General features: G+C 52.7%; 1 protein-coding gene across 1 annotated transcript in view; it reads right to left on the reverse strand.

Annotated features, from left to right (window-relative positions):
• The window catches only part of LOC121499956 (c-Maf inducing protein), a 229,222-nt gene that overhangs the window by 13,320 nt on the left and 187,936 nt on the right, over window positions 1-27,966 (reverse strand). Inside the window, exons 6-13 of the mRNA XM_041771256.1 lie at window positions 27,721-27,783; window positions 25,265-25,345; window positions 19,325-19,428; window positions 17,717-17,821; window positions 11,218-11,571; window positions 3,670-3,735; window positions 2,467-2,493; window positions 2,112-2,160 (exon numbers count right to left, since the gene is read on the reverse strand). Of these exons, the coding sequence (XP_041627190.1) occupies window positions 2,112-2,160; window positions 2,467-2,493; window positions 3,670-3,735; window positions 11,218-11,571; window positions 17,717-17,821; window positions 19,325-19,428; window positions 25,265-25,345; window positions 27,721-27,783 (849 nt within the window). The remainder of the gene's footprint in view (window positions 1-2,111; window positions 2,161-2,466; window positions 2,494-3,669; window positions 3,736-11,217; window positions 11,572-17,716; window positions 17,822-19,324; window positions 19,429-25,264; window positions 25,346-27,720; window positions 27,784-27,966) is intronic.

Consider the following 27,966-nt stretch of genomic DNA (forward strand, 5'->3'; position numbering starts at 1 on the left):
CGGGGGGGCAGTGGGGAGCTCTTCTTTCTCCCTTCTCTCTCTGCACACTCTAACTCTCTCCTGCTCTCTGCCCTCAGCTCTCTCTGAACTTGTCTGCTCACTCTCATGGCATCCGCCTCCTCTCTGTCTCTGTGCCTCTCCCTGGAGGCTCTCTGTCCAGGCAGGGCCAGTTTCGTGCACAAGCACAGCTCTCTCGGTGGGTCTCAACCACCCTCCCTGAGTTCTGTTTGTCAGTGTGTGGGTGGGCATGTGTGTGTGCGTGTGCAAACGTGTGCGTAAGGAATTCCACATCCACCCTGGCCCCTCCTATAACTGCAGAGAGAGAGAGAGAGAGAGAGAGAGAGAGAGAAAACCGGAGGAAGACAAAGACCTTTACTTCTTTCCCTCCTCCCTGTCCTCAGAAGAGCGCTGAGATGTGCCTGATTGTTTCCTTCAGGAGTGAAGGACAATTTGCTGCCAAAAGCCACTTATTCACAGATATTCAATTGATCACAACCCACACATAAGTAAACAGAAAACAGAGGCGGTGGGGCTTTGATTTTTCCCTCTGAGTTGGAAGGATATCAAACGCTAATTTGTCTACTTCAAAGAAATGAGGAACCAAGAGTATGAAACTCTATTCAGCAAATATATCAAACAATTTATAGCTCTGGCTTCTTCAGGAGGGAGAAGGTGGGAGGCGAGAGCGAAGAAGAGAAACAGAATCAAAGGAGAAGCAGCAGGAGCCTGGCGAGGGGCCTGCTGGGGGCAGGGCCTCCTCCCCCCGAAGCCCCAGGACCGGCCCCTTGCTCACCAGTCCCTGGGGGCCGTGGTCGGTACCAGGCTTGGGAAGCTCCCTCCCAGCACTTGGCTCGCCTCTCTGCTCTGGGAAGCAGCTGGGACCACTTTTATTTGTCAGTTTCAAAGTTTGTGTTTGAAATAGAGGCTCACTTTCCAGGGGAATTCGGAGAATCTGTCTTCACACGCAGTGAAGGATGGTGTAGACCAGCACCGTGATTCGACCACTTAAGAGCTCCCTATCTGCCACTTTTGCCTCTTCCCACTGTACCTGAGGACCATTTTTGGAATCAGGGTTGAGAATCAAGGTGTTTTAAAACTTGATCCTTCTAGAACTGGTTTACAGTGGGGACTGAAGAAAGTATACTCTGGGTCCACTGTGGGGAAGAAACCATTTCCTCCTCTGTCGATCCTTAACCGCCTGCTCTGCTGGGGGTACACGTGTCCTGTCTGTCCCCACCTGGGAGCCAGGGCCCGTCACACCCCCAGCTCCATGCCCACGGAGAAGGGGGGTGTGAGCTCCTCCTCATCCTGCTCATTCCTGCAGCCCTGTCGGGCCCAGTGCGTCTGCTGCAGAGCTGGCCACTGAACACACTCTGTAGCCACACTCCCTGGGCTTGAATCCTGCCTTGGCCAGGTACCTGCTGTGTGGACCATGGGGACGTCCCTCAGCTTCAGGGTTCCCAACGCTAAAAGGAGGGTGCTTCTGATGTAGGACCGGGTGATGAGAGAACATACTCGTGCTGGTGGGATGGATTCGAGGAGAAAATGCACGTGCCTGATGCAGGGTGAGGCACCTAATCCAGGCCAGCTATTGCTATGCTGATACAGTGGATGGAGGAACCCAGGCCACGCTGAGTCCTGGCTCACACAGCCTCCGGGGGTGGGGGATGGGGGGAAGCTGAGCTCTCCCTGAAGCCCAGATACTGGAGGGACAGAGTGGCCCCTCAGGGAGGCTCTCAGCCACCATGTTCGGGAATGAAACTCGGCTCAGATCCCAGCTCAGATGTCTCCCCTGGTTTGCTGATTCTCAGAACGGCAGGTGTAAGGAGGATCTGGCACTATGTTGGAACTGGCTGGAAGCCCTGTGCCAGCCTGCCCCTAAAGCAGGGCCCATGCTCCAAGAAGAAACTGCCAGCTAGTGAGAAACCACCTCTGGTTAGCCTGGGATTCCAGTAAAGGACAGACATCTCAGGCCAGGCTTACTCTCCCCACATCATGGGGAGGTGGCTGTGTTTATGCACAAGGCACAGAGCCTTCGTCAACTGTTATGAATGCCCGTGGTAGAAGAGGAGGCCCTGACAGGTGCCTTCGAGCGGGGAGGGAGCCCTCACCTCTTGTCGTGGGTCTTCGGCGAACCTCTGAATCACGTACTTCAGTTCCCTGAAACATATGGGGTGGGGGCAGAGTCATTCCCTGGGCCCTGGTTTGCGAGGACTGTGAAGGGGGCTGAGGGGAGGCCTGGGGAGCCTGGTCGAGTGGGTGGGGTCAGGAGACGCCCGGACAGGCCTGGACACGTGCTGCAGAACTTCCAGGAGGGGCCACGGTTGCCTCCCGGGATGCATGTGAGTGAGCATGAACGGGCTGGATGGAGGGCCAGCCGCTGGGGGCCGGCCGCTGAGGGACGGCCTCGGGAGGGAGGACGTTCACACCGCAAGGAGGTAGTGAGGGCGCTGCCCAAATACTCACTTGGTGAACTTCTCGTGGGCGAGAGCTCTGTAACAAAAACAGAGGAACACTGCAGTTAGTGGGGTGCTTTTGAAGCCACAATGATCCAGAGATCTTCCTCTGGGAACGGTGAGGCTTTGTCTGATCCGAAGAGTGAGAAGGAGGCTGAGAATGAAACATGGACATCTCGTCCCTACTTGGAACTGTACAACAACAGCCTCCTTTGAGGGGGCAGAGCTAGTAGGAAGGGGAACAGAGGGAGCCCCCCCAGCCCCCAGGGCCCGCACCTGCAACAGCGCCCATGACCCAGGCTCCTCTACGACTGCGGCCGTGCTAATTACGGCCCTGAAGCAGTGGGGCGTCTGGGGACCGTTCTCCAGGTAAATTGCATCATGGGCCAACTGTCACGTGTGTCTCCAGGGCCATGGGGACGGCGGCTGCGGCCCATGACGCCACTGCTCTTTGGAGACGGCGTGGCTCTCAGGAGTCAGATTTCTCCGGTCTCGAGTCCTGGGGGCCCCAGGGACCAGCCGGGCCAGCAAATGGGGCAATTACTGGGTGTAATGTCCCCCCTTGGAGAGCTGCATCTCATAAACACAGGCTCGCTAATGGGCTCCTGAGAGAGCCCCGAGCCGCCTCCCGAGGCCTGGCTTCTCCACATCTGTCAAAACAGAGGCCTGGCGGCATTTTAGGGCCTGGTTATTCAGACAAAGCCTTCTCCTCAGGCCATTAGCCACCAGACAGTTTTCTCCCTATTTTCCTCGGATCAATTCAATATTGAGAGGAGGGCTGGCAAGAGAGAGATGGGGGGCCCATCTCTGACCCAAGTCGCTGTGGAACACCAGCGAATAATCATAATGGGTGTGACGAGAGAGCATTCAGCATATCACGGGATGGCACAGAAAATGACTCCACGTGCCCGCTCTTGTGTCTTTCACCGTGGCCACTGGAGAGCACAGGCACGTAGTCCTGGTCTCCTCTGAAGCATATCAAAGTCACTAACTTCATGGCATGAAGGCCCAGTGGGGAGGGCTTTGTGTGCCTTCCTACTCAGTGCATCCTGTAATGCTGCAGCGAGGTAATCTCCCTGTCTTTCTGAGGGGGGTGGAGGTGTCCCCAGGGGTCCCACAGCTGAAGACCGACCTCTCCATCTCCCACTACTGTCCCTGGTGTTCCCGGGGTGATCTGTGGACCACTGAGGGCAGAGACGGGGATGGGACTTACTCTTTGGGGAATGGAATGGGTTGAAGCAAGCTGGCCAGGGACGGTCTCCAGTCATCATAGTCTGACCTAGAGAGAGAAGGAGTGACAGTTAGGCTTGGACTGGATCAGGAGAGGTTTACCATGTGCTGTCACGGATGGCTCGAGATAGGGCGAGCGAGCGTCTGGCAGAGACTCACATGGCACCTCCTGCTTCCAGGGAGTTGGGAAGACAAGCAGCTGGTATCTATGGGCCTGACAGGACCTGTCCAGAGATTTCGTTATGGCAGCCGAAGGGGCCAGCCCTCCGGCTCCCTGGGGTTTCATCCCACCTCACCCCTGTACCCAGGATGCCAGATCGTTGCTCCTTCTGGCTTTGGAATTATCAGATCGAAACCCTAACCCTAGCACCTTACAGCGTGCCTGTGTTTAGAGACACACATGTGATGAAGGTAAAACAAGACCATCAGGGTGGGCCCTAACCCAGTGTGCCTAGCATCCTAACGTGGAGAGGAGACAAGGACACACACACACACACACACACACACACACACACACAGGGAAGCAGACCCTGTGAGGTCACGGAAAGAAGGCCCAGGAGAGAAGCCTCAGAGGAAACTGCCCCTGCCCACTGCCCACTCCATGATTTCAGACTTCCGGCCTCCAGAACTGCCAGAAAACAAATTTCTGTTGCCGAAGCCACCTGGCTGTGCGGCCACCCAAGCTGACCAGCAAAGGAGGCTTATGTTGGGAATCCAAAGGCATTCTCATTTTTGACCAGAACTGAGGAGCAAATTTATAGGCTGATTCATAAAAAATAAAAATCACATGCTATTTATTTGCAGTTTGGGTCAACCCTCCTGATTTATCAGATACTTCTACTGTTATGTCCAGATAACAACTCTTTTTTTTTTTAATAATCCTAATTTTTTTAAATTTTTATTTATGATAGAGAGAGAGAGAGAGAGAGAGAGAGAGGCAGAGACACAGGCAGAGGGAGAAGCAGGCTCTATGCCGGAAGCCCGACGTGGGATTCGATCCCGGGTCTCCAGGATCGCGCCCTGGGCCAAAGGCAGGCGCTAAACCGCTGCGCCGGGCCCAGTGGCACAGCGGCTTAGCGCTGCCTGCAGCCCAGGGCGCGATCCTGGAGACCCGGGATCGAATCCCACGTCGGGCTTCCGGCATAGAGCCTGCTTCTCCCTCTGCCTGTGTCTCTGCCTCTCTCTTCGCTCTCTCTGAATGAATAAATAAATAAATCTTTTTAAAATAAATAAATAAATAAATAAACAAACAAACAAACAAACAAACAAACCGCTGCACCACCCAGGGATCCCCAGATAACAACTCTTTAACAAAACAGTCACGGCTAATGACAGTAATAACAACGGTGACAGTAACAGTAACGGAAAAAAAAAACCAGCAGCTGCAACTGTGCCAGCACACTACACATGCGTGGCATCGCACCAAGACCTTTACCTCTGTTTGTTTAGTCTTCACAGGGAAGTAAATGAGATGGGCCTTATTCAACAGATGGGGAAACTGAGGCCCAGAGAGGTTAACTGTGCGAGCTAACACAGCTGTGGTGGATGAGAGATCAAATCCAGGCTTGGCAGTTGCCACCTCTGACAGACGGCAGCTGAGGCCTCAGGTGGAACCAGGCACAGAAGGGTCCTGCCCCTACCCTGGTCCGGGGCCGGTTGCTTGAGAACAGAGATGTTAGCATGAACAACAGTGACAGCTGCGATGTGCTGAGCACTCACTGCGTGTTGGGGCCTGCTGAGCCCACGGGATCAGCCTGTGTTCCAGACGGGGAGCAGTTAAGTAACCAGCAAAGTGGCTACAGAGTGAGGTCCCAGGAAGCAAAGCAACAGCTCCTGGAGGCCGCTGTGGAGTCAGCAGGGCCCCCACCCTGCCCCCAACACACTTGTACCAATTGCCCCCCAGGAGGAGCCAGGAGGTCAGGAGCAGGAACATGCAGGGCATGGGATGGGTGGGCCTTTACTAGACACTAGAGCAGCCACACGTGCCCTGGGTAATACTCACAGACACCTTGCAAGGTGCCAGTTATGACAACCCATTTTGCAGAAGAAAAACAAGGCCCACAGATGTTTCATATTTGTACAAGTCACCAACTGGTACCTTGGATTTGACCTCAAATGCCTCTGTTGGAAAGCAAATCCAGAGGTAGCCAGTGCTCACTGACTGTCCTAAGCCAACCAGGCACCTCTGAGGTCCCAGTACTTTAACCCACATACTAGGAGTGAGGCCACTGGAGTGGCCCCGCCCCCACCCCCACTGCAGACTGCCCGGGTGCCCAGGTGCACACACACCATGCTTGAAGCAGCCCCAGGAGGGGCCGCATCTTATCTCTGCACCTGCCAGGTTGGGCACCAGGCCAGGCAGATGGCTGGTGCCCAGAAGAGGCCTGTTGAGCTGCGGACCCAGCACACACTAGGGAGCTGCAACCAGGGTCTGGGGTTCACTTGCACGTGGAAGAGGATGTTGATAAGTGGAACAGCATGTGTCCTCAGTAGCTGCAAGCTCTAGCATGCAGTCTGACCTGGATCCTGTCTTGGTTGGGATAGGAAGCTGGATTCTGGGAGGAGGGCGTATTTGAAGCACTCATCCAATGGCCTGTGTTGAGGGGGAAGCTACAGTCAGATCCCTACAGATCTGAAACTCCCACTTTCCCAGTAGCTGTGCCCACAGGAGGGGCCTGACACTGCCTGGACTGGCCTGGGCTGAGGAAAGGACCCAGACCTGAATCGTGGGCCTATGGCCCTGGGGCTCCTTTGCATTTAGAATCCAGTGTTTCTTAAGCTTCTTACCACCATCTGTTGGTGCTCCTCTGCCTCCTGCCCCGAGGAGATTTCTCGACATTTGTCTCTGACTGTTCTCCCAATATGCTGTGTATCTCTTTATGTGCTGTATGTCTGTCTACATTATAGGCACCTTGAACATCCCGAAAGCCTGCGATGAGCCTTAGGTGTCAACCACCAAACACTCAGTCTTCACATTAATGGGGCCAGACTGGCTCTAGAACTCCCCAGACCTCCCAACAAGGTCAGGACAGCTGCCGAAGGTCACAGAGCTAATAGGAGGGGAAGCTGGACTCTGAGCACGGGGACCGATCTCTAGCCTCACATGGCATTTCTTGGATTGTTTAGAAGCCAGATGGCTGAGAACCTTTCTCCTGCTGTGGTGGGTGTGGGTAACACCAGGGACAAGCGGGGCAGGTGAGGGGGTGGACACAGGAAATGGGAACAGGGTGGTTCCCAGGGCTTAGGGCAGCTGCTTTGCCCTGGCAGACATACAATGGACACGCAGCAGAACTGGAAGCCGACTTGACAGCTGCTGCCTGAACCAGAGCTCTAAGCTGCCCCGTGGACAAGATGCTTCCTCCCAGCACACGCTTTCCTCCTGCTTCCCAGGACTTTTCTGCATGATGTGGGGAGAATGCTGCCCTACCCACATGATGGAAGCTGATGCACCAGCCAGAGGGCAGGTGCACCATGTGAGCCTTGAGAAGCCAGGAGTCGCCAGCACACTGGCCTGATCAGGCAGGCCTTGCCCTGACAGCTGCATGTCCAGCAGCACCCAACCTGAATGCCAGCCCCCTTGGGCCACAAGCCAGACAACACAGTGTGGTGGCTCCCTGCGCTGGGGGCATCAGGTTCTGGCAATGCTCCCAGGACTTGGTTCAGTTCCACCAGCATAGCCACCCTCCTCTTCAGGTCTGTGTGTTTGGAAGCTGTTTCAGCCACTCCTCGTCTGACAGGGTGTCCGAACTCCTAAACAATTCCTGTCCCTGCAGCAAACCACTGGTGTTCACTGGGGAGCTGTGGCATCTGGCTGGGGCAGGTCTTTACCGAGCAGCACTGTCCCAGGTGATGCATGACACTTCCTGTGTCCACCACCCAGTGCCTGCCTCTACGTTCTGGTTATGCTGCCCAGTTTTTAGGACAACCCAAAATCTGTCTGCATTTTCCCTGGAGGCCCCTGAGGGATGGAGCATCTTTTGGCTCACTTCCAGCCCAATAAGACCTCTTGCAAAATGCATGTGTTTGCAAAAGATCAAGTAGTCAGATTTGAGCTGGTCAGAAGCCCATGCCCTTGCCTGTGGCCTCCCGTGTATCAGCAGCTTCCCACACTCCATCCCACTAGGCAGGGCAATGTCGTCGCTACTCGGGTTCAGGGGAACTAGGAAGGAGGTCAGTTGGGACTCCTGGCACTTAGCACAGAGCTTAGCCCAGTGGACATGTACGGCTAGCGTCTGATAGAGGAATGCTGGAATAAATGTGTGAACTGCACACAGCTTGCAGGTTCAGAGGAGGACTCCAAACTCCTAGAGACCCAAACCCGCTCGGTCTTGCTTCTGAGTCCACATTCTTTCCATCGTACCACCCAGCCTGGGCCTCACAGGCCTGTGCTGGGAAGAGTTTTCCTTTTTAAGGGTCTCCAGGGAACTTCTTGGGGCTTATGTTACTTTTCGAAGGTGTCAGATTCTAATGATGCACAGGCCTTCTTGTGGGCACGAAACTAATCAGGGGCTATGTGCTGAGCTGGGCTGCCCATGCTCTGGGGAGCGGCAGGGCCTGTCCTGGTGGATGGGCCAGGCCCAGGCTTTAAGTGTGGCTTCTTTGGTCCCCACAATGCTGTTAAGACCCCCTCCCCCAATTCCATATTAAATTCTCTGTTTTTTCCTTTTTACACACATCTCTCAGCAGGGAGTGTTCCTGTTGGTAACAGCCACACATTTTCACCAAGAACCAGCACCGGGCCAGCAGTGGAAAGGCCCTCTGTCATGACACCCATTGTACAGACAAGAAAACCGAATCCCAGGAGCCAAGAAGGCTGCCCCAGTTACACAGCCGGTGAAGTGAGATGGCCACAAGTCCTCAATTCTCAGACAGCACACGTGTCGTGCAATCTGAATGTGCACTGAATGCCATATTCGGGCTTTTTTCCTCTCAAAGTGCTGCTGTTAAATCAAGGATGCATCTCACTCCCAACAGTATCTCAAAATAGAGGAAACACCGTTATAACCAGAAACTGTAGTAACTCCCACTTGCCCAGTATCTGTGCCTGCGAGCCGTCTACACTGCGCTGGCGCCCAGGGAATGTCCACCTCATGCTCGTGCCCAGAGGCAGCTGTGGCTCAGAGAAGACCGGTAACTCACCATAGGCCACAAGACACCCCTGGCATCCATGGCCCCGGATGCAGCATCTGGCTCTGAATCTGTGCTTTTTCCTCCATCCACTGGAGCTGCTGGGGTTTGTGAGTCCGATGTGTCTGAGGGCCTCATGTTGGCCAGCGACACAAGCAAGCAGCAGGGTTAGGGAAGGGGGCGGCTAGGAGAATTTATCAGGTCCCAATTGTGTTCTCAGCCTCCCCTCCGCCAAGTGAAAAAGACTTCCAACATGTATAAGCCTGTTGTGGAGACCCTCGGGCAGGGGTGAGGTGCTACTCGGGGTAGCGGTCAGGAATCCACCCGGCTCCTGCTGGCCAGCCCTGGACCGGGCACCTGACCCACCACCCCTCCCCCTCGCCGACACCCTGGCAGCTGGGCCACGTGGGCAATGGGAGCAGACCAGGAGAACAGAATCGCATTTGTGAGCGTGTTTACGAAGAAGGAAAAAAAATATGTGTCAACTGCATGATGAAGCACAAGCTCTCAGTGTGTAATGAGAAATGTGAGTTGGGGCACAAGCCGGCAGAAGGCCTGGGAGTTGCAGGTGTTTATGGAGAACAGCTGGAGGAAGGAAGGGGGCTGGGGCAAGGCACAGGCCATGGCTGCCCTGTCCCCTGGAGGGCCGATCGCCGCTCCTGGGAGAAAGTGGGGGCTGCCCCTTGCTTTAAAGAAAATGACTGTGTTCTCAAAAACGCTCTCTGAGCATGTGTGCCTAGCGGTGTGTGTGCATGCACCTGTGTATCCATTTGTGCAAGTACGTGTATATGTATATACCACAGGCCTTGGTTTTTCAGCTCCCAGTCCAGGTCAGCAGCTCACCAGGCAACTGACAGATGCCTCCACCCTGTAGCCCACCAGTGCACTCTTGGCAACACCACGTTCACCAGAGAGGCTGAGCACAGGCTGCATACCCAAGCAACAACACAGGGACTCGGTGAAAGTCCGGCAATATTGACCAGCCCCGGGAGCCAGGCATACCCCTGGATCGAGGGGCCCTCATGCCGGGTCACTAGACAGGCACCATGCATGGGTTAGATGTGACCACAGAGTCATGCCCATCATCCCTCCGAAAAGCCCCTACCCAGCACTGACTGCACCTGGAAATGCCAGGGTCTAGACTCAGTCCTGAGAGTAGGGCAGAGCTCCATTTGAAGCCTAGCACTTGTGGGAGTGACATGGGGAGGCATCTTCTGGGATCTACAGACCAAGGAGGCCCCTTTGCCTGGGTCTCCACGAAACAGGTGCGCGTGAGCTCGAGACGGGTCTGGGTGGTACAAGTGTGAACGGCAGAACTGGAAAGCCCCCTGAGGGTCAAATATTAAGAGCCCTTTATTCTAGAGGCATAAACCGAGACCTGAGGAGGGGTAGGGATGGGCCCGGAGCAGCTAGCTCAGAAGCAGCACCAACCGAAACAGACCTGAGCCTCGTCTCCTTCTCCGAGCTCTTCCCATCAGCCAGGCCTGCACACAGGCTGATCTGCACGCCACCCTCTATCCCTGCCCACTGGGCACGGCTGGGAGTCAGGGCCCTGGGACTTGACATGAAAGACACACCAAGCACCCAAAGCACGCACAGATCACACAACACAGAAACACGGTCCCATGCTGGCTCGCAGGCGTATCTGCAGGCATGCACACAGAGAAACAGACACATACTCCAACTTATGTGCACAAATGCTTGACCCACACTGTGCACTCAAGCTGCTCATGCCCAGAAGCAGCATAAGCACCCAGACCCACTCATACTTGTGCACTTACACATACAAGCACTCCAAACACACATATAGAACCCTGCCAGAAAAATCCACATAAACCCCACATCCAACTCACACACACACATACACACACTCAAGCAACCACATACATGTTATACGCCCACAAACTCAAAGCCACTTAAACATACACGCACTCACAAACTCAAAATGTAAAGACATTCACACACTCGCAGACACACTTGGGTACCCATGTGCTCATGGACATCCTGGCAGCGGTTGCAGACACTTACACACGCATTCTCAAACTCATGGGCACACCTATATACGTTATGCTTATGCACACATCTGTACGTGTGCCCGGATGCTCCAGAACACATGGACACGTGTAGCCCTCTGTATACCCCCCACACATATGCACACTCTCACGCACAAGCATATGTTCATAGACCTATACACCCTAAATGTGTGCCTTCATGCCCTCCAATATGCATCCTGTGCACCAGTTGCATTTATGCACACCTGAAGTGTGCACACTTATACCTGTGCCCACCCACTCAGCAGGCTCCGCCCTGACTGCCTTGAACTGGCAAACAGCTGCACGCAGCTGCACAGCCAAGTCCCCCTCTCCTGCCCTACCGGTGACAGGCATGCAGAAGGGACACTCACAGCAGCTTGAGGATTTCCACGTAGCAGCCGAGTGTGCGGTCGGCCTGGGGACCCAGCTCGATGCTCATGGTGCTGCAGGCAGGGCTGACCATGAGGCAGTCGATGAGGTTGGGCTCGCTGTCGTTGCCCGCGCTGGCCGTCAGCGCCGGCTTGGCAGTGCTGGTATGCTCCACCTCCACGTGGATCTCGCTGGAGGCCACGACTACCGACTTGAGTCGCGCCTCGGACAGTGTGGCTTCCTGAGACACCAGGTCTGGGCTAGGGTGCAGAAGGCGCAGAGGTAAGGTGGGCTTCCGGTCGCAGGGCTGCTGGCAGCCGTTCCGGATCTCCTTCAGGCTGGGGGAATTGTCGCGGCTGGAGGGAGAGGCGGAGAGGGTGTGTGAGCATGGGCCACCCGCCACGAGCTACAGCCCAGTGAACACACCGAGCTCTATCGAGCAGATCACCTCCCTGAAGCCCCGTGGCGGTGCCGGGGGTGAGGAGGTCCTATCACCGAGGACACTGTGGCTCAGTCTGGGAGAGCACTCTGCTCCTAGTGTGAAGACAGGGAGAGGTGGAGGTGGCATCCACATCTGAGTGTCTCACTAAAGCTCACGCTGAAGTCCGTTCCACACACAGCTGAGGAATGGACGAGTGAATGTCAACTTCTGTATGATACCCGTAAGGCCCTGGTGGTCACCTCCACCACAAGGCCTTCCCTGGCCAGCTAAGGAGATCTCCTGAGTGCCTTTGCTTCTAGTTGCATCCTGGAACCTGGCTGCCCCTCTTTCCCCCTGGGCAGGGCCCAGACCTCACCTCTACATCCCTGGCCAGGTGAGAAAGCTCAGCATCCATCTCCACCTGGAAGCTCACTTCAAAGGGACCCTAACTCCCAGAATTCTAGCCTCCTGCAGTCCGCAGGTCCCTCCTGTCCACAGAATCACCCTGGCTCTTTGCAGAACCTCCAGGGATGGTATCTCCAACCACCTGGAGGAATGGTGTTTGTTAACAGGCGTTCACTGAGGAAAGGGCTCTGTGGCATCACTGATGTCACATCTGTGTGGGAAATGCTGGGCCAAACACAATGAAATTAGGCCTCTATACAGCAGGACTTGTCAGAACCTTGAGGCTTGTTAAAGCACCCCTCCCTCCCCCTGGCCATTCAGTGGGAGTCTCATTAAAATGAAGGCAATTCCAGCAATGGGCTTTCTTTGTTGGTGCTCCTGGGCAGCACAACACTAAACGCCATCACAGACCACACAGATATTCTCAGACCTCTCTGAACAGCCGGTATTACCATCTCCACATTACAGGTGAGGAAAGACACTCTCAGAGGTCATATGACCTATCCTTGATCACAGGGCTTCTAAGTTGAGGTGGCTGGGATTTGAAACTAGGTCTCTGACTATAAAGCCTTGATTCCTCACCACCATGGTGGCTTCCAAGATACTGTATGATCCTGTGCAGATCCTCCTCCTCCTCCATGAAATCTTCCCTGATTTCTTCCATTTGCCACCTTTACACTTCTACCCCTGAACTAGAGCTTTCCACCCCTGGCTGGATACCGGTATCCCTGGTACTGAACATCCCGAAGCCCAATAAAATCAGAATCTCTGGGTTGGGGTCCAGATACCAGTAACTTTCTGGGCTCTCATGTGTGGTCAAGGTTGAGTCCACAGTTCCAAGAGACTCTGAACATGACAGCATGATCACAAATAGCTGCTTGTCTAGGCTCTCCCTAAATGTGCCACACACAAGTGCCCTGTGCTCACAAAGAGATGTACGCATTCCTCGTACACAAGGACTGGTTGAGCACACATCTCGGATGCAATGTACCTGGAAGGCCTGAATTTCTCCAGCACGTGCTACACACCAGGCCTCAGCTGAGCCCACCAAGGATGTTTGATAAATACACTATAAACTCTGCTGGGGAAGAGCAAAACCCATCAACTAAAGTCCGAGAATTCAACGGCTGGTGGAAAATTGTGTGTGGTCCGGGGTGTGTATGGGGGCAGTGTAATCATCTCCGCAGGCTCAGAGCTAATTTGCTACCCAAATACTCAACACTCCATTTCCCTTTGTTTGCCTCTGCTGGGATTTAGGAGTGGATTTTCAAGGCTGTTTGGCTCAGATCGGGTGATTTTCCAGCGAGCTATGCTAACCTGGGTCAAGTTGTCTGTTCTTTTGTGAGTACATCGTGTACCCACCGAGAGCACTGAGGACAGGCTCAGAGGACACAGGACTTTATCTTCCAGGGACTGACCACCAGAGTGGGATGAACCTGAGCCTGGGAAAGGTCTCGCAGTATTGCAGCCCTTACGGTGACTTCCTGGAGGAACTAAAAGGAAACTACTCTGGGCTCCAAGGGGGCTGGGTTGCTCTGAGCTAGGAGCTGGGACAGGCCTATGCAGGATGCAGCAGGACCCGCCTCACGCTCCCGAGGTCTCCCCCTGGGCACCTGGTTGGGATCCACCCAAGGTCACACTTTACCTTCTGGTCCATCCTCCGAGTAGCAGCAGCCAGTGGGGGAGTTTGGAAACTGACATCTCATCAAATCCTGTCTCTACTTAAAACCTATCAGCGACCCCAATGCTCTCAGAACGAACACTCCACAACTGAAACACAGGGCCAGCGCTGCCACTCAAAGCATGGTCCCCAAGCAGCAGGCGCAGCAGCAGTGGTATTACAGGGAGGCTGCTAGACAAGCAGAGTCTCAGGCTTCCCCAGCAGACCTGCTGAATCTTGAATCTGCATTTTAATGTCACCCCCAGGAGCTGCTCAGCACAGGAAGCTGGAGGCCTGGCCTGGCCTGGCTGCTCTCCTCTCCAACTTCATCTTTGCTTCTCTTTCTCTCTCTGCTCTCTCTGTGACACTGTTCCCCTCCCTGCCTCCCCTACAGTGGTCTTTATCCAGGAGCAGATCACTTGTGGACTTTGCACAGAAATCGAATTCCTGGGCCTATCCAGGAAATCCTGTGTCCAGTCTGCATTTTTAAAGAAGGAGCCTGAGGATTCTGAGGCAGGTACATAAGGACCACAGATGGAAAAGGTGACTAATGCCAACCCCATCTGCACTGCTGGGCCTTGGCACGTGCTGTTTTCTCTGCCCGGATCATTTGTCCTGCCTCTCGCCTTGCCGACAGCCAGGAACTCTCAACTTAAGAGAGGTTTTACCTCCCTGAAGGATCCCTTCCTCACCTCCCCCCAGAGCAGGAGTTCTCAACTCCGGCCACACACTCAGTTTGCCTGGGAAGCTTAAAATTAAAAAACAGCAACAACAACAACAAAAAAACAAAACTGGGGCTATCTCGTTTAAATTAGATTTATGGAGGATGGGGCCCAGGCAGTCCTTTTTTTCTTTTTTAAAATATGACCAGTGTTACGCTGATGTAAATAACTCACCAGGAAAAAAGAGCCTGACTGTAGTATTTGCCAGTGTCCTCGGTGAGAATACTACCATGACTGGACCCAAACTCTCAAGGTGCCATCACTGACCATGGAATTGGGAAGTGCTATGCTTCCAAATGCCCGTAGGGTTCTAGTACACCCTGGCTGGAACTTAAACTCATGGTCACATACTTCCATCTCAGGTGCAGAGCTTCGTGAACTTTTACACATCCCCTTGTGTAAAACGTAGCCACCAGGTCAGGATTCCTCCACCCTGGCACTATGGACATGGGGGGCCAGGTCAGTTTCTGCGGGGGGCTCCCATGCACACGGCAGCATGTTTAGCAGCAGTCCTGACTTCTGCCCGCTGGATGCCAGCTGCACCCCTCCTCCTGCCCGAGTTGTGGCAACCCAAAAGGCTTCCGGATACTGTCAGGTGCCCCTTGGAGGTCAAAACTGCTCCCAGTTGAGAACCCCTCACCTAGATCGAGGTGGGAAACATTTCTAGAAACCCAGAGGCTTCTCTCATGCCCTTCTACCTACCTCCCCATCCCAAAGGTGGCCATTCTCTGCCCTCTACCACCACATATTCCTTTTCTTATTCTGAAATTCCAGGAAGAAGAAACACACTGTATGTTATCTTTTGGGTCTGGCTTCTGTTGCCCAATTCTGCACTTGGGAGATTTATTCACGGTTTGCTGATTGTTCTGGTTTAACCATTCTTGCTGCGCTATAGCATCCCTTTGTGTGAACGGACACCAACTACCCATCCATTCTACTGTTGCAGGACATTGGAGTTGAGGCAGATTTTCGTTAGGGGCTGTTACAAATAACGCTGTTAGAACATTCCTGCACGTGTCTTCTGATGAATACAGCAAAAGCTATGAGCAGCTGGGTCACAGGGTATGTGCGTGCTTAGCATATGTTCTGATTTTGTCAACCCTTCCCAGCTGACAGGCTGCCAGGGTTGAGACTCTCAGACACAAACCACGTTAATGATGCGTCTGGCTTCCACCCTCACGGCCCTGACCAACACATACTATAAAACTGCTTGCTCGCTCCCTCCCTCCTCCTCCATCTCCTGCTATGCTGTCCGTTCTGGGTGGGCAAGGGCTCCATCTAGCTGGTTCACCTTTGTGCCTTCTGTGCCTGGCTCGAGAGCTGTCACCACATGAGGGCTGAGAGGATGAGATGGACAAGAGCCGGTTGCTGCTGCCCCAGTCCTCTATACGTGCAATAGTGTATGCAGTTCCTAATTCTGGTCCTTTCCACCCCTGCCCCTTTCCTGGGGTGGGTGTCAGGAGAGGGATTTCCTGTGTTCTTCTGTTTCCTGCTCCTGAGTCAGGGAAGCCTGCTGCAGGGCACCTGGCAGGGCTTTGAGGACTTGGTGGGAGCATTCTGGGAGGTGCTGTATCGTGCTACTGCTCCTGCCCCCTCCCAATCTCAGGCCAGGTGTCCACCAAGTGGGCCCTGGGAGGCCGGGATGTGTCACAGGCCTCTGGAAGAAAAGGAGTCTGAGAGTGTGTGACTCTCCAATGGTTTTCCTGCTTCCCAGGGTGGCCTGCGTTAGAAGTACATACAGGCCGGCTGCAGAGCTTCAGTGTGGGAGGCCAAAGACAATGACTGTGTACAAGGGATGCTGGGATGGTTGTACCAGCCATGTGCCACCCTCTGACATTCTTCTTTCTTTCCTTTCCTTTCCTTTTTTTTTTTTCATTTATTTTGCTTTTAATATAACATGCTGTAGGACATAGAACAAGCACTTGGGAATGAACTGCATGACATCTTCATGTTCTGGCCCCAGGGGTACTATCACCTCTTTGTGAACAGGAAAATGAGTCAAGATTGGACAGGCCCACTTCAAGTATCAGGACCTAGGGCTAAGGACGTTAAAAACAGTAATCCATCCTTTTCAAGTCCTGTCATAAGAAAATATGCCCTGAATAAGTTTTTGTGGCCCCTTCCCCAAGACTTCAAAGTACAGTGTTTGTTTCAGAGGTCTCATTTGTAGATTTTCTGTGTCTCAGAATGCTCTACTGCCTTCTCTCTAAGGACTGAAATATACTCCTGCTATGCTCCCAGCTCCAGCTATACACATTTTAGTCTCTGGGAGTTGTGCAATGTACCACTTGAACAACTGGATAGAGGAGCTACAGCAGATGCCACCTGGTCCCACACATCATATCCTAATGGCCTCAGAGGTCACTGTATAAAGTTCTACAGAAACTAGTGGCATCTGCGTCACTCTGCATCCCAGGAGTGAACCTCAGTCAGAACAGAATGGAAGCTGGCAGGTAACTACCTCAGGGGAATGACTCAGACGTGTTGTACACAGTCTCCGGGGAGGTCCCAGTGGGGAATGCACAGGTGCCTGCAGTGGTCATCAGACTTTACTGGCTGTCCTCCTTTCTTGGGTCTCCTCGCAGAGCTTCCTAGGGTTACTTCTCTAATCAGCTGCTTACACCCAAGCCCCGGAAGACCCAAGGCCATGGCCCTGCCATGCCCTTTTCTGGTCGCTCTCTACCATCTGGTTCCATTTTATTGTTTTCTCAGCCTTTCTCCGACTCAATCCTGCGTATTGTAGGTTATCTCCCCCAGTAGCCCCTAAAACCCTGCCTGACACATGGGCACTCAAGAGATACATGCACACCACAGGCAAAATAAAATCCTGTGCTGACAAAGATAAGGTGGAAAGGGAGCAAACCTACTGCCAACCCTTGTGCACAGACACCCACACATTCACACGCGTGGACATCACTCACAACGCCCCCCCACACCTGCACCTGTGTGCATACGTTCTCGCTCTCACACAAGGCCCAATGTGGCACACACTGTGTGCCAGGTGATGAGAAATCTTCAGAATAAAACACTTGTTCCTGAAGCCAAGTCAACACAACAGCCTCACAGTTGCCAGTGTTGATTCACAGTGTTTGCTTTTCCAGTAACATCCCTAGGTTCTGGGCTGGGAATCAAGGGGCACTCAGGATTGGCAAACACACTTGAGGCAGTCCCAGCGAATGCCACTCCCTGACCTGGTACAAGCCTCCCTCTCCAGTGACTTGGCCCTTCACTGTCCCCATCCCGAGGTGGTGGCAGCCCCCACGCAGGCTCTCCTGGTGGCAGCAGCAACTGACCTGTTGATGAACTCTTCGTAGCAGGAATAGATGGCAGCCAGGCACACGGCCACTAGGTTGGGCAGGACCCGGGGGTGGGGGCAGTGCCCCGTAGGGCCGTGCATGCTGGAAGAGAGCAGAGGACAGGGTGAGCAGGCCAGCTACAACAGTGGTGCCTGTGTGGGGAGGTGGGGAAGGCCGCAGCACCCGTCAGGGTAGGGGGCGCACCAAGCTCTTTGCTGGGGATCCAGCAGTACCAGGATCTGGGTCCTGGCTCTGCCACGGGCAGTTAGCGGAGAGCCAAGCTCCAGGCTGCAAGTTCTCGATCCACGTGCCTGGTTCAAGTCCATTCTCAGTTTGCTCAGCTATAAAAGGGGAACATGGCCCCTCCTCAGTGGGTTATAACTAGGACCCCAGTTCATGGAAACACTCAGCATACGGTAGTCACATGTGCTGGGACAGTCATATTTACACCTAGGGGTTTTGGAATAATAATTCGTAGTACCACATTTCAGTCTCAAAAGTGGCCTTATTTGAAAGAAAAGATTATTATGGTCACTCTGGCCCAGCATGGAGCCTGGGACACATTTGCTAAGTCTGCCCTTAAAGCCAGGTGTTCTTTATTATGGCTCTCTCTGTGCCTCAGTTTTCTGATCTGTAGAATGAGGCCAATACTGCTACTCCTAGGCTATGTGGAGGTTGGGAATAATATCAAACACTCCTGGAAAATCACTGTGGCCACTCGGGATAAGAGAAGCCTAGCCTGAAAAAATTTTACAAACCGTAACTGGGTACTTTAAAGGGACCTGAAGTCACCTACACTCCAGTGGAGGGATACTTATTTGGGATTTAGAAATACTTTTTGAGTTCTAGGTGAGTATTTTTAGGAAACACGTAGCTTCAAAACCAGCTTAAACAGGCTATTTTGATTTTCTTAAAAAATGAGAAGAGTTATGACAATGATCGCTGACATCTGCCTCGCGCTCACACAGTTCCTAGTATTTAAGGGTACCAGTTCACTGAATGTGCACATTAACAGGATGAAGTGAGTACTGGGGTTCTCATTTTCCAGATAAGGAGATGGAGGCACAGAGAGAAAATTTAAAAATCCAAGAAAAAGCAACCCCTCTCCTCAAAAAATACCGTAAGTGAGTAAGAACCAGAATATCTGGCTTTCTCTTGCCCAAGTTTGGAAGGGAGCTGTTCAAGCCCTCAGTGATGACTCTCCAGGGCCAGTGAGGGATTGTCTCCTGACACACTTGGTACTTGTAAAGGAGAGGGCTGGGACCCACGGAAACAATATTATTTAGGACTGGTACGAATTCCTGAGTTCCTACTACATGTCAGGTACTGTGCTGGGGGCTTCCTCAGGTATCATCTTATTTCATTATACAACCACCCCGGGGATAGTGGAGCAAACAGGACCGGAGAGGTACAGCAACCAGCTCAATGTCACACAGCTAGGAAGTGGCTCAGAGCACATGTGGTTGGGAGGACCCGGGTGATCCCCCTGGAAGATGAGATGCTCGGAACCTTTGAATACAAGCAGCTTCTCTCCAGGCATTAAAGGAGCAAGAGGAGAGCTGGCTGGCAGGCAAGGTCGGGAGGGGGTCCAGCTGGGATACCCACCTCTGAATGAACTTCTTCACCACTTCCATCCCCGCGTTGAGCTCATTCAAGGCGAGGATGTACTCCTGAGTAAACAGCCTCAGCCGTGGGCATTTCCCAAAGTCCTGCAGAGAGAGCAGAAGGGAGGAGCTGGGACCAGCTGCAGAGGTCAGGATCTCAGAAGGGGCAGTAGGACCTGGCTCTGCTCACAACTGTTGGTGTGGAAGGCAACAGTGGTATTGCCACCCAGCTCTTCTTTCTAGAAAGCACACATTTTTTTTATTTCAAGAAACTGACCTCGTCACACTCTTGCTCATACCCTTTGATGGCTGCCCTGGAGCTCAGAAAATGTCCTGATCCCGAAGAGTTTTCTGGCACTCGTAGCAAACTCACTGGCATGGCACCAATGCCCCCAGGGGTCCACCTGCCACATAGCCATGTTCAGAAACCAGGCCCGCTGGGGCTTCTCTTCTGCAACGTGGTGAGGGGGCCTGCAGATGGTAAGCTGGGGCTCCCACAGTCCCTGGGGAAGCTGCAGACTCTCCTTTTGCAGCCCCCTCAGAGTTTCTGGGCCCCCTGCTCTCTGTGAGCTCTTATCTGAGGCCACTCAGCAAGTCAGTCAGGAGATGTCCAACCTGGGAGGAGGGCTGTGGGACTTCCTGGGGGTATGGAGGAGATAAAGGTAGCCCTGGACAAACGTACATCTGGGCGTCCCCAAACATCATCAATGAAAAGATGCCTATTCCTTCTCCTGAGCAAGAGGGCAAGAAGGAGGTCCAAGAACCAGACGTGGTCCCAGGTGAAGATGGTTTCCAGTTATGGGCTCTTCAGATGGCTCCCTCTTTTCTTTTCTTTCTTTTTTTTTTTTAAGATTTTTTAAAATTTATTTATGAAAGACACAGGGAGAGAGAGGCAGAGATATAGGCAGAGGGGGAAGCAGGGTCCAGGCAGGGAGCCTGATGTGGGACTTGATCTTGAGACCGCAGGGTCATGCCCTGAACCGGGGGCAGGTGCTCAACTGCTGATCCACCTAGGCATCCCTGATGGCTTCCTCTTGCTCTAGGCTGACCCCAGCCCCCACTGGGTTCCAGAAAATACCTAAGGAACATTTGATGACCTTGTCCTTTTGGTTGTAGAAAAAGCTACCCTCACATGGCACATGGAATCAAAAAGTAGGATCAGAGACAGATGGACAAGCTTGAAAAAGGCTGGCTGGACAGGTGATGGTGTGTGTGTGAGAGAGATGTGGGGTGTGAAAGGGTGTGTGAGATATGGGGTGTGGGAGGAGGTGTGTGAGAGAGACATGGCATGTGGGAGGAGGTGTGTATGAGAGACAGTGGTGTGTGGGAGGACACGCGTGCATGTGAGAGACATGGGGTGTGGGAGGGTATGTGAGAGAGACATGGAGTGTGGGAAGAGGTGTGTCTGTGTGAGAGACACGGGTGTGGGAGGAGGTGTGTGAGAGATGTGGGGTGTGAGAGGAGGTGTGTGTGAGAGAGATTGGGAGTGGGAGGACATGTGTGTGTGAGAGAGACGTGGGGTGTGGGAGGGTATGTGTGAGAGACATGGAGTGTGGGAAGAGGTGTGTCTGTGTGAGAGACATGTTTGTGTACGTGTGTGTGATGCTCATGGCCTGGAAGGGAGGTGTGTGTTCTGGACAGTGAGTGGCTGGGGAGGGAGGTATGCCTATGGGTCTGTGGGAAAAAGGATGCAAGAGAAGGGAGGGGAGGGTAAATCTGCTCAACGTTAGGGAAAGGCCCCAGGCCCCAGGGCTGAGGATGTCTCCATCCACCAGCTCAACTGAGGCCCTGCATCTCACCTCAGCTGATGCCTAATTTGGGGGCACTGAACAAGGACAGAGACTCCTGCCTACTCCAATGAGCAGCACTGGTGGACATTGTTTTCTTAGCTTCCCCAGCGCATGACTGGGGCAGGTGACAGAGTTCATCTGAGAGTGAAGAGACACATGGTGGCTGTTGGCTCAGGGACTTGTCAGGAGAGGAGCCTGTATCCACCTCCATATTCACGGGGAGGGGCCTGGAGGTGCCAGGACCTCAGGGAAGGCAGTTCTGCTTGTGGACATCTAAACCCGGGACTGGGGTTTGAACAGTCAGGAGGCACAGGTCAGTGTGGTGAGGATGGTGACCAGCACAACATCAGGGGGGAGGGTCACATCTCCAAACTCATCTGCCCTCCTGCCCCCACAAAGTGGAACCCAATAAAAAGCAACTGGATCAGCATTCCAATTTACAGTAAAACGGTGGAGACTTTCTTCATGGATCTAAGAGACTGTGTGCGGGGCCTCATGGGAGCTCTGGGTAGAACACATCTCTCTCATGCCCTCCTGTCTGCTCAGAGGAGCAACTTTCCAGAGCAGCTGGGTGCTTCTTCCCGTGGAGTCAAGAGGCTGAATGGGGGACCCCAAGACAATGAGGGGCTCATCTGTTTCCATTCTCCCTAACAAGGAATCCTGCCCTTACAGACAGAGGGCAGCATAAGCCAATGGGAAAGCCCAGAAGGAATATATGTACATGTGTGCACACACATACACACCCACACAAACACACATAACTCACACGTACGTAGAGAGAGCACGAGGCTAGATGAAGCCTCTTGCATGAAGAGAAGACTAAAACTTGATTGATGGTGCTTCCAAATGGAGGAAGACATGTCAAATCCCCTAGTGCCCTGGAAAAGGGTGACAGGAAAGCCATGTGGTCCTCTTGGGGCCTCATCATGTGTCATGGAGTGAGGGATGTAACCATGGATCTCTATGCCCTCTTCCACTTTCAAGGGTTTAGGAGTCCATGAAAACTGTTTCAATTCAACCCTGCTAAAGATAACTATCTTTATCTTTGCTATTAGATTTCCAGATAGTCAAGGTCACTTTCTTGGAAATCAATATTATAGATGGGTCTGATGGCTTTTTGACAGGTGGGTGAAAAACATTTTACTTCTTTGGAATAGCTAAAAATGCTCCTCATGGAAATAAAGTAGGGAGTCAGATCACCCAGTGGTCCACAAGGAACCACAGCCACATCTTCTTGCGTCCCTTGCTACAACAACATTCCAATGAGTGGCATGTGGGCACAGGGACCACGGTCATTCTTGAGAATACAGTTGAACAAACTGTTTAGAATCTCCAGGAGAACATTCTAGAGGACTGCTTCCCTTTGGTATCTAATTTTTATTTCAGTCCTGTTGAGTCACACTCTCTAAGGCTCTTCTCTAAGATTCAATGTACTCATCTATGAAGTGGGACACATGATATATCTGCAAAAGAAGCACTCTTGAGGAAAAGGGAAGCTCTGAAATCCCAGAATGCCTTTGTGGTGTATGATTTCCTCCATCTTCCAAATGTTTAAGTGACTCCTTAATGAGGAACAGTGCCTATGGGGTGAAGAGAAGGGGAGGGGCCTGACAGTCATGTGGCTTGTGGCAGGGTAGGCACACCCATTAGCCAGTCACTAGACTCCTTACGCCAGCTGAGAGCTCCAGCTCAAAACAGTGCATCTGGCCTGTGGCTGGTAATAAGCTGTAGGGGGCATCAGATGAGCTTCACCAAAGATCTGCCATGCTTCCCATGCCTAGCAGAAGCCACCATCACTGCTTCACATACATCTGTTCTTCTGCAGAAGAGACGAATCCCCCTCTATCCTATCTACAGTTCTCTTCTGCTAGAGTTCATAGCATGTAATTAGTAGACGCCAAGAGCAAAATGGGACGGTGAAACTTTATCACATCCCTAGACGCAGAGGATCATTTGGGGAGTTCTTCAAAAGTGAAGTGAGGATTCATGCCTGAAGGTCCCTGATCTCTGCCAGGCCACAACAGATGCTATAAATTCTGGATTTGCCCTGAAGCTGTTCTGAATTTTATTCAGAAAATTATTATGTGGTCAACACTCTAGGCCCATAAAACTAACCAAATATAAGGGAGATGTTGTACAGTTAAGCTGTGGGAGGCTGCCTGAATTTTGACTTTTTTCCCTTGGAAGTCAACCCTCCCTCCCCCCCTTCCCAAGAGAAGCCTTATTAACCAGCCTACTGATGAACATGGAATATGCAAAACTGTGTAAGTGCTAGAGGAGGCATGGGCCCAGACAAATATACCCTGGGGGGTGTGGCTCTGCCATTAACAGGTCCTGATAGAAAAGTCCTTTGCGGAAAAAAGCGGAAAAAAAAACCTCTGAGATTTCTCCTCTAGACTCTGAAAGGGTACAGCCTTCACCTCACACCACGCTGATAGTGATTTTAAAGTTAATAATCAGAAATCTTTTCCTCGCAGCAGCCTGAAGCCAGAGAGTGTCCCTGAAACTACAAAAGCCCAAATTAGGGCACAAATTCACACTCCACATCACCACCATGGGGAATTTCTTTGTTAGTTCTGGAGAAAGAACTGCATGGAGTATTCCTCTCCCCTGTGCTCAGAAAACTAGAAATGTGTTTATCTCAAATCAAGGAGGACCTCAGAAATAAGCAGCAATTCAATTACAGTGTGTGACTGCTCAGGGCAGAGGATGGTAAATAGAATCCATATGGTACTAGCACCGTTCAATTACTAGGGGCTACCTGGAATGCTGTTTTGAGACAGATCTGAAGCTATCTCTGGGCTCTACAGGAAGAGTGCTGCAATCGATTGCCGATGTCTGCCATGAGTGTGGGATGGGGAAAGGGAGCACACGTGTCATACACTTCCATCTGGATTGGGGTTAGGGGGCTGGTGTGGAGACACTGTTGTTTTCACATGCTGAATCTTGACAGGGCAGGGGGGCAATAGCCATAAACACCCCACACCAGATTCAGTACCCCAACTTGCCCCACAGTCACATGGCACCCAGGTGACTTGGGTCCAGGCTGGTAGCTGGCTTGGTAGGGCACGTTGGAATACTGGTCCTGCTTTCGACTGTTGTTCCTCAGCACTCCTCAGGAGCACTCATGGCTGCTTATGGGTTCCCTGAATGACCTATGGAGCCTTTCTGGGTCCCAGGCACCTCATCCGTGAAAGGAGGGCTTTCATAAGGGCTTTCATAAGGGTCAAATAATGTAATATGCTGGAGTGTCACACTGTGTCTGGCTCTAAGCAGGTGCTCAATAAATATGTGAGCAGATGTTAGTTATTCTCCCTCCTAGCTGTGGCCTGTGGGGCCAGTGAGTGGACTCTGCCAAGCCTCAGTATCCCCACATGTAGCATGGAGAAAGCATGATATTTGCTGCTGTCCCTGGACTGAGAGTCTATACGGCCCAGTCTATACTGTATTCAGATTGCCTCTGTTTCCCCTGATGTCTTGTTTTGGTTCCAGGATCCCACTCAGGACACTCCGCTATATGCAGTCATCATGTTGCCTTAAGTACCTGTGGGCTGTGACAGTTTCTTAGACTTTTCTTGTTCTCGATGGCCTGGACAGTTTTGAGCAGTGCTGGCCAGGTATTCTGTAGAATGTCCCTCAATGGGGACTGGTCAAATGTTTTTCTCAGGATTAGACGGGACCTGTGGGTTTGAGAGAAGCAGCCCCCAGAGGTCTAGTGCTCTTCTCCTTACACTGTATCAGGGTCCCTGCCCTCATATGACTCATCACCGCTGCTGATGACTGTGACCGGCCAGCCACAGTTGTGACTGTCAGGTTTCTCCATGCTACAGTCACTCTTCTCGCCCTTTCCAGCCTTTGCCTCTAGAAGAACATGCTATGGACAGCCCCTACTGAAGACGTTAGGGCAGAGTGTCTGTAGACATTACTTGTGACTCGACACATGGGAAACTTCTTTTCTCCCCCAGCCATACTATTTTTGTTATTTTTACTGTGAAAAGATTCTTCCTGTTGTCTAAGAGAAAAAAATATAGCCAAGGAGGACAGGCTGCACAAACACTCCAACTTAAATTGAATCCCAACCCCAGCCCCTGGCTGTCAGGCCGGGGTAAGTGAAAGACTGGCTTCACAGTCTGGGTGTCAGGGCAACTCACCATGTTATGCTTGAGGATTCTCTGGACCACGGGGGTGAACACTTCGATGACCACCATGGACCGGGGCCGCTCTCTGCAGTGCTGAGGAGACAGGAGGATACAGTCAGTGGCGAGCCTGGCAGGGTCCACCCAGAGCTGATCGGGCCTCTGGAAGTCCTGACTTGGTCTGTGGCTCTTAAGGTCTGAGACTGTTTCAGGTGGTACAGGCAGCCGTCCATTCCGACACCGTATTTACTACAGTGACCCTTTTTGCAGCACCAAGATTCAGAGTGCACGGTTGAACAGAGGAGTCTTGAAAACTGGAGATTACCAGGAGTTTAGTGCCTAGACACCAGAATCCTGGAAGTTCTGTGGCTTTTCCGCTACTGGCTCTGATGAGCTGGCAGCAGTCTGCGAGCTGTCAAATGCACCTTTACTGTACTCTGTACTTTATCGGGGTGGTGTTCTGTTTTTCAGATTGAAACTGAAGGCCTCTGATTGGAACAGACAAGGCCCGGCCACGCCAACACATTTATAGCCTGCCCTGCCCTAAGGATGCTGAATTTCTAACCTCTGGATGAGGACGCAGGACTTGGAATATTAGAAATCAGGGCTTTCCTGGGAAATCCAAGAGCAATACACTTTTCTCAGATCTTAGAATCCTGGTTTTGAAAAATCTGGCAGGCGAGGCTGCCCAGGCGTGCCCAGGGTGGACTGAGTGGGGGCGGCTTTGTTCCCCTTGAGCTCTCCCGTCTGGGCAGGACTTCTGGTGGATGAGATACCTGATGCTGGGGTGCTGACCCCCCAAGAGGATGAAGAGCCTGCAGGCTCACAGCAGCTCCCCAGTCCCAGGCTGGGACTCCTCCCTCCAAAGGGCAGGGCAGCCTCCTGTTTCAGGACCGACTAGAGTTCTAGCAAGAAATGCCAAAAACAATGGCTTCTTCTACATCACTACTTTTTAAACTGTGCTACCAGGAACCCCCAGGTATGATTTACTTTGAACAAAGATCCATTGTTTTAGAACAAAAGTTCGAAAACCATGAAATCTGGGAGAGACCATATAGCCTGAGAGGGGAACAAGGAGCAGATGTGGATTAAATTGGACAAAATACGGACAGAGGAGATGACCTGCTGTGATAGGGAAGGGAGCAGCTGGCCAGCCTCTCAGGAGCCCACGTGCTGGGTTATCTGACCCCACCCGGCTCAGGGCATGACGCCCCCCAAGTACTGGGGGCAAAGAAGGCCCGTTTATAGTTGTCTTTGGTTTTACCAAGCCCCTAAGGAGGGGGCCTCGATTCAGCACAGAAGCCCCAGGCCTGTGCAGACACGCTCTTGCACGCATGCAGACACGTGCAGGGACAACCTCAAAAGCTCACCTGCCTGGCCCAGAAGGCACACATGGGCACATGCCCATACACGCACATTGAGAATGCACCTGGGCACCTTGGGCCAGCAGGCTGGGCGCCCCCTTGGCTCTGTGGGTTGCTGGAAAAGGTGGGGAGACTCTCCAAAGGGGATAATGCATCCCTGTCTCTGTAATCTCTGCAGCTCCTGTCCCCTGACGTAAAGAGAGCATGCTCTCTGAGCGGGTGCAGAGGCACCAAGGGTACCACATTCACCCCTCCTCCAGAAACCACCAGGTCTCCCAGGTAGCTGCTTTGCTGTGCCACGTGTTCGTCTTGCTGGTGGACATAGTCTACACCATGCACCCCTCCCCCCGCAAGGACAGCATGTGGCTGTAGAAGGAGCTGAGGAAGAAAGGAGCACCAGTGAAGTGAGTCAGCAAGTGCAAGAGCAGAGAGCACTGGGGTAGCACATCCAGGCTCTGCGTCTCTCCAAGGACATCAAATCATTACATTAAAAAAAAAAAAAAATCACACAGCAAAGAACAAAACAGGATTGCATGTTGGCTCAGCCCCCGGACTGCTGAAGGGTGCTTTCAGAGTGAGGGATGACTGGTCCCCAACGTACCCTGGGTATGTTCCATGTAAATCCCACTGGGAGCCTGGCACTGGGTCCAAAGGAGTGTATGGCCTGCTCTGTGGCTCCTCCCTGCTGACCTGGCATCCCTGCCTGCTTTCCCTGTTCAGGAAAAGCCCCATAGCTGTGCCCCACTGTGGGCCAGCCGGTGCTCAGAGGAGCCGTGGCTAATAATAAACTGGCTCTGACGTCAGAAACCCAGAAAATCTGCTACAAATTTTTCCCAAGACGGCTACAAAGATATTCCAAGGAAAAGCCGGATGCTCCTCCGTGACCCACTGGTTTGGACTGTGGGCTTTGCTTATCACCTGCCTGGCACAGAGCGAGCTGTAGCTCTAAGAATGCACTGCCTTGGCTGGCCTTCCGGCTCTGTCCAGGGCCCTGACCCAGGTTGGGGAAGCCTGGGTTTTCAGCAAATCGTGCCAGGCCACCCCAGCATGCATACAGGGAGGCAGGCTGCCTCCTGTGGACATAGCCCCATTTCAGTAATGCCATACCTTGCAAAAGAATTCACAGAGATCTGGTGGTGGATGGTTGTTTTCCAGCAAAGGAGCAATTGCCTGAAAGACAACGAACAAACGTCAGCTGGAATCTCTAGGAAAGAATCCATACCATCTCCAGGTGGGGGTGGGGTGGGGGGGGTGGGCTGTGCTCATGGCTCCCACTGAGAAGCTGATAAAAGCTCTGGGCTGCCCTCCAGGTATACCACACCTATACTGATGCTGGTAACTAGAGGGGCTCCG

Source organism: Vulpes lagopus, chromosome 10 (assembly GCF_018345385.1).
Source record: "Vulpes lagopus strain Blue_001 chromosome 10, ASM1834538v1, whole genome shotgun sequence".
In the NCBI taxonomy this organism is placed as follows: Eukaryota; Metazoa; Chordata; class Mammalia; order Carnivora; family Canidae; genus Vulpes; species Vulpes lagopus.